The sequence below is a fragment of the Octodon degus genome, unplaced genomic scaffold (assembly GCF_000260255.1).
Source record: "Octodon degus isolate 3935 unplaced genomic scaffold, OctDeg1.0 scaffold00019, whole genome shotgun sequence".
Lineage (NCBI taxonomy): Eukaryota > Metazoa > Chordata > Mammalia > Rodentia > Octodontidae > Octodon > Octodon degus.
The window spans coordinates 8287479-8294676 of record NW_004524595.1 but is presented as its reverse complement, the minus strand read 5'-3'; the positions used below and the strand labels follow the sequence as shown (position 1 = coordinate 8294676).

General features: G+C 35.3%; 1 protein-coding gene across 1 annotated transcript in view; it reads right to left on the bottom strand.

Annotated features, from left to right (window-relative positions):
- The window catches only part of Itsn2 (intersectin 2), a 167042-nt gene that overhangs the window by 67552 nt on the left and 92292 nt on the right, over positions 1-7198 (bottom strand). The window contains exon 18 of the mRNA XM_012513845.2: positions 738-874. Coding sequence (XP_012369299.2) covers positions 738-874 — 137 coding nt within the window. The remainder of the gene's footprint in view (positions 1-737; positions 875-7198) is intronic.

The following is a 7198-nucleotide window of genomic DNA, read 5'->3' as shown; positions in this document are numbered from 1 at the left end:
CAATATACTGCATCTTAGTAACATACAGAGAACTGTATCATTATAGCATTTGACATAATTTTTTTTTATAAAACTAAATATTTGTTTTTTATGATCTTTCTAGATAAGTAATAGATTTACTATGGAAAGACAGAACTAATGAGTGCTTATTATATACAATATATTATACTATGCCTTGTATTAATTTATTCTATGTTCATTATTACCTATTAGAATTATGTCTATAAATGTCTTTTTTATTCAGATGGAGAAACTGAGGTTTCGGAAGGTAAAGTGACTTAACAATGGATACACAGGCAGTAAGTGGTGGATGAAGAATTCTAATTCAAGGGGCTGGGGAGAAGGCTCAGTGGAATAAGCGCTTCCCTGGCTTGGATGATAAAAATACATAATATAACAACCATTGTTAATTTGCTATTCCTGTTTTGAAAATCTATACCATTTATTTTCTTGTATGTTACTATTTCTGTTTTTGTTATGTTTATGCTTTTGTTTTTGTTTATACTCTTGAAAATCCAATCAAATCAAATTAAAAAAACGAAGTTTATATTTTTTATTAGCAAAACATAAAATTTATGACTGAAAAGGAGGTCTGAATTTATAAACTTTAGAATACAACCAGCATCCTAGTAATAATTTTTTATTTGCCTTAAGTTCTTATAGCTAAACAAAAGATACAGGCAATAAAATCAGAATCCTAATAGCAATAAAGTGTAACATATTGTCAGTTATATTACCTTGCAGCCTCATCTTCTAGTTTCTTTTTCTGTATTAGCTCTAATCTTTTTTTTTCAATTTCCTTCAACTTGTCATGTTTGATCTTATGAAGCTGCTCAAGGGCTAGCTGCTGTGTATTGTAGCTTTCTCTCAGTTCCTAAGGATAAAATGCAAATATGTCAATACTTGAATGATTTAAATACCCTCATCTTACTAATGTGACATTCACATTAAATATCAGACGTTCTAAAGAAAGTTAAAGATTTAAAGTTTTTTTTTAAAAAGACAATAAAAATCTTAAATACAAGTATTTAAGCCAAGCAGCTACTCTGACAAATATGTTAAAATATAAAATATATTAAAATACTTTCATACCAGTTCATTTCTCAAGAACATAGAATCTTCAACAAATCAATTCTTTAATTTGGAATGGCATGTTTAATTAAAAAGTAATCTGTTTAAGTACAGGAGAAAAATTTGCTTATAATAACATTTAAAGAGGAATTTTGTTCCGCAATATATATATATATTTCAACCAAGTTATCAGCAATTATATCCATTAGGATCTTGAACTAAACAGAAGCAATTAATAAACAATTCATTCTAAAACTAAAAATGGAAAAGATAAAATCTGCCTAAAAACTATGACTAAGATAAACCAAAACAATGAAGAGTACTGAATTCCAAACAGGAATTGAAATAAATAATTACTTATTGAATATCTAGTTGTGCACAGATGCTATAAAGAATTCAAAAGTACTCCAGGATCCAAGCTGCCGGACTCTTAACAATCTTTGGTTTCAAAGAATTCACAATCTCAAAGTGCCCAAATATAGGATAAAGACAAGCGCCTTACCAGAAATGTGGGCTTACATTGGCTGTGTTCTATCCCTTTCTTCCAACTCTCTTCCTTCCTGTGGGAACCTCATCCTCCTACTCCCCCCTCCCCTGCCATAGTTTTGGTAGATTTGTCAAACTCATTACTCCTCCATTCCCACTGAAGGGTGATCCCTATCATATATTTCAAACTGGGCCAAAATATTTTCCCAGGATTCAGATACACTGAGTAGACCCTTGAGAAAAAAAACTTTTTTCTTTCTAGGCTCATAAACTGTTATAAATTAAACCTAGAGCTGCCTCACTACAAAGTGAGACCTTGAGTGGTAGGAATGAAGTCAATACAGCAATGTGAGAAGCAAGGATTGGAGAGAGGTGAAAGTTGGGGGAAAACACTAGGGCAGGAATGTCCAACCTTTTAGAGCTTTCAGCGACACAAACAGCCTGATGAGGGCTGATTTTTGGCCCTGGCACTAGAACTAGGAGAACTGAATCTTTAGCTCCACTGCTCAGGGTCCCAGGAACTGTCCCTGTTCAGTTGCAAGTGTTTAGTCATAATCCCTGCATTCCACCTGTGACCATCTGTCAGCTTAACTATTTTGAACTGGACTTCTTTCACTTGCAATCTACAGAAGCCTTAATGAAGGAATAAGAAGAGACTGGAGGAGAGGAACAAACAAACAAAACAAAAAACAAATCAAAAGAAATTTCATGACAACAGTGGGAGCCAGACAATATTTGGGTAGAATTTTTTCATTTCATCTAAGTTTTCATATTTATGTGTGAATGTGTAAGCTCTTCTCCAAAGTTAAAATGACCCAGATGAAATGGAAACATTTTGAACTGATTGAAGACATCCAGGAAGCAGTGACAGCACCATGAAAGACACTCACAAAAAAGGACTTCCAGAACCATTTCCTTTCACAAGGTAGCAAGAAAAACGGATACATGCGTTTACAGCAATGGAAGTAATTTGAAGGGGATGGATAGCAATGTGCCTCTTACTGAAATAGTTTTTTTAAAATTTAAACTGTATTTTCAATTGTGTTTCATGTAACTCAGCTATAAAGCAACGTAACTTAAGACAAAAATTCTTATCAGTCATTGAAAAAGTCATGGAAGGCAAAGTAGTGGCTCAAATAGAACAAATCAACAATTTGCTAATATACCAATTTTGTAAAACAGATCTTATCAGGACCATTTCTTCTTTTTTTTAATCATGACCATTTGTGAGGCTCAGAAGATTAAATGACTTACTTCAAATCCTGTAGTTCGGAACTGTTTCCACTACATTATTCAATTCTATACCATGGATTCTATAGTGACCTTCAGTTGAGTTAAATAACTAAATTACTGAAACAGCTAATTTGTTTCAAAACAGCTGTTTTGTTATTTATTGGCCCATCCCCAGCTGTGGTGTTGGCCCCGCCTCCAGGGCACACTGAGACAGTGACTGAAACTGGGTGTGGTGGCACGCCTGTAATCCCTGCGCTGGGGAGGCTGAAAACAGGAGCATCACTACAAATCCAATCCATGTAGTGAGACCCTGTAGACCCTATACTAAATACATTAAAAAACAAAAACAAATAAAGTGATTTTTTTTTTTCATTGAAAAAGAAGGTGTCCATGAGGCAAATAGCAGAGAGTCTGAGCATTGGTCTCAGGAGGATAACCTGCAAGCCCATTCTCTCAGCACCTGTTAGAACAAACAAGAGAAGAGGGGTCATCTGTCTCCACAGCTATTATGTCCACATGGATAATCAATTCTCCATGGGACTATTTCAGCATTTTTAGTAACAGATGAAAGACAGAAAAATATAAGCTAAGGTAATGAGACAGACTCTCAGAAAAAGCTCATGATCCCTATGGCACATTATAGAAAACTACTAGAAACCAGACCAAAGAAATGGTTAGAAGTAACCAACGGGGAAAGTGTTATATCTCTGATAGCTAATGTCGTAATATAAAAGCATGGAAGCCAAAGCAGAAAGCTTTCTAATTACTAAAGGAAACCATCCTAGAATTGAATAACATATTGAAAATATTTTTCACAAATTAAAGTGAAACAGATATTTACAGAAAAAAAATAAACAAAAATCCATCAGTATCAAAATTGTTTCAAAGGAAATACATTAAACAGTAAAGGGCAGTTTTTGAGAAGATGAAAATTAATTGGAGATGAAGCATAAAGATACAGGAAAGAAAGACCAATGGAAAGCTAGATAAATACATGATATATCTTAACCAACACTAACAGTATAAAACAATAACAAGAATTGCTTATGGAGGTTAAAGTATACATGTGAGTGAATGAACATTGGAGGCGCATAGTAATAAACGTTAAAGCATCCTGAGGTCTTGGCATTATCTAGGAAGTAGTAAAATTATTAATTTATATTAGGCTCAAATAAATCAAGGATGTATATTGTAATCTCTAGGATACTCATCAACAAAAAAGTATAACAAGCTACAAAGGAAGAAAAGTTAAAAAAAAAAAGTACCCCAAACAAAAACATAAACTTGGTCCAAAAGAAGTCAAAGGAAAAGGAACATAAAATCAGTGAGACAAATAGATAACAAAGAAATGGCAGATTAAAAAAAATTAAAAATGGCAGATTTAAGTGCCGATTTGTAATTACATAGAAGGTAAAGACTATACCAATTTAAAATATATATATATATAAATATATGTATATATATGTATTATTTGTGTGTGTGTGTGTGTGTGTATTTTTAGGGAATGTTCAGGGTCTCACTACTAGATCAGACTCAGTGATCTGCCTGTTTACAGCCTCTCAAGTGCGCAACCACACCCAGTCTCAATCCCACCTCAGTGTGCTCCAGGGGTGGGGCCAGAATGGCAGGCCCAGGGATCAGCAGGCCTGGGGATCTGAATCACTGGTCTCTGTGCCTGCTTGCAGGCGCTTTAATCCACTAAGCTATTTGGCTGGCCTTAAAGATACATTTGAATCTTAGAAATTCCAACTATGTGTTTGTTATGGTTTGTGTATAGCTGTCCCCTCAAAACGTCCTGGTCCTGCGGTCTTGGGGAGGCTTCTGGAGTTTGTGATTGATTATTGTGGGTGTGGATGATGCACCTGCCCTGGGGCAGGCAATTTGCATTTCAATGTAAGGAGGGAAGAGAAGTTAGCTGCTTGAGCTGCTGTTACCTCTCCCTTGTGCTCTTGCTCTTTGTCCCCTCTAGGAAAAATTGCTTTCTGCTATGTTCTGCTCTGCCTTGGACCCAGATGAATATGGACTGAAACCTCCAGTAACTATGAGCTAAATAAACCTTTCCTTCCTTCATTTTGGGTGTCGGGTATTTGTCTCAGCAATGAGAGAAGAGTAACTGTTACTTAAGATACAATTTAAATGTAAAAACACAAACAGGCTACAAAAGATAATGGAAAATGATATGCCATACTAACTAAAAGAGCTGGTAAAGCTAAACTATTATCAGAAAAGTAAGTCCTGAAGGTAAGTGGCATTTCTTGTGGAACATAAAACAATATGGATCTACCTACTAGGTAAATTTGTACCCAGGTAACACAGTATCAAAATTCATAAAGAAAAAACCTGGGTGGGCGTGGTGGCACATATCTGTAACCCAGCATACGGGAGGCAGAGGTAGGACATGATAACAAAGTCAAGCCCAGCTTGGGCTATGTAGCCACTTGAGACCCTGCCTCAAAACAAAACATAAAAAAGGGATGCAGATGTAGCTCGGTATGAAGGCCCTGGGTTTAATCCCCAGTACCACAAACAACAAAAACAACAACAGTGAATCCATAGGAAAAGACATCCATAATCAAGGTGGAAAGTTTATCATAGCAAACTCCATAACTGACAGAAAAAGCAGAAAAGATCAGTACTCCAAAGACCACCTTGCCTTCACTCTACCTTATCCTGGAGGCTATAAGACATTCCAAGGCTTTTGTTATTTTTTTAAACAGAATTCAGAGTTCTATGAACTCGAACAAAACACAATTATTTCTCACTTTCACTAATGTCTACCTGAAACATAGCACTTTCTTTAATTTCAAGTGTAACAAACCTCAGTAAGATTAACTGCAATTGTAAATTTTTTTTTTTTTTTTTAACATTTTTATGTATTTGGTACAGGCTCTCACTTCGTAGATCAGACTTGTGGTGATCCTCCTGTTTTCAAGGACTTGGTGGCTGGCTCAACAGACCCTGGAGGCAAGGCCAGCACATGTCTGGTTCCTGTGCTTGCCAAAGCAGGTGCTTAGTCCGCAGAGCTAACTCATCAGACCTAATTTGTAACATTTTAAATCAGCAGAAATCATAGATATTTTGTCATATTTATGGATAATTTGATATATATATATTATGCATTATATTATCTGACTTCAAAATGGTATAGCACTAGATATTTAAATTAATGCAGCAGCACACATAAATTTATTTTAAAACTGTTTTATGGTTCTTGCAATGTTTTTTTTTCCTTGAGAAAGGTTTGCTGTGTAATTTAGGCTGGCCTCAAACATGTGGAGATCGTCTTGCCTCAGCCTCCCTAATGCTAGGATTATAGGTATTTGCCTGTACATCTGGTTCACAATTTTTAAAAAACTATATACTATACTTCATTTTATGAATTTAAAATATTATTTTGAGAACATGTTTGGAAACCACCAAGTTGTTGGAAAGTCCATGGCATAAACATGGTTTGGAGGCTCTGCTGTAGAAACCAGTGCTTCTTTCTAACGTATGCTTCATGTAGCAGCTGTTAGGCAAACACCTATCTGACTTTATTTGGAGAAAAGAAATTCCAAAGGCAGGCCTAAAATTGTCTAAAGGAAGGAAAAACACATTTCATTAATCCTTATACAGTAAGTACCTGATTTATGATCACTAAAATTGCAAACTTTCACAGGTGTACTGTATGGTGTATGGTCTAAAAGACTCTCTGCCAGCTTATAAACAAATCTGACTTAGAAACAATTCTACTGGACTGGAACTTGTTCATAATTTGGGGACTTACTCTATTATGGGCTTGGGAAAAATTTTCCAACATCTAACTAAAGCTCATTAAAGTTTTTACTTACAATCCAAAGGATTTATGTTGGTTATTGCCAAAATCAGTTGTTTTACTATACTTGAATAAATCAAACTCTCACTTTGCTAAGTGGAAGGGCATCACTAATGTAGATTAGTCTTTTGGAGCATAGGACAAGACCTAATTCCCTGGAGAAAGTCACAGTTCTAGTGTCAACAGATTCTATTTTCCTCCACACAAAGCACTTCGCCACTCATTAGTCAAATTAAACAGTGATAATTTCCCAACACACTAAAGATATTCTGGAGATTCTGGACAGTAATAAAAATGCTGTATCTGTACAGAACTGCAAGGTTCACAAAGTGCGTGTGTGTGCGTGCGTGTCTGTGTTATTCCATTCATCCAACATAAGATTCTTTGAAGACAAGGCAGACATCAGCTTTGTTCTATAAATGTTAAAAACAAAATTTGGAGGGTAAATGACAAATAGTTTAAAAAGTAGCAAGCAACGTGAACAGTACTAGAACTCACTTTTCCAGATTCCTAAGCCAGTATGTTTTCACTGCCTTTCACTACTTGCAACTGAATAATAAATGAATTTTCAACCAGTTTTCATTCTCACTGTGA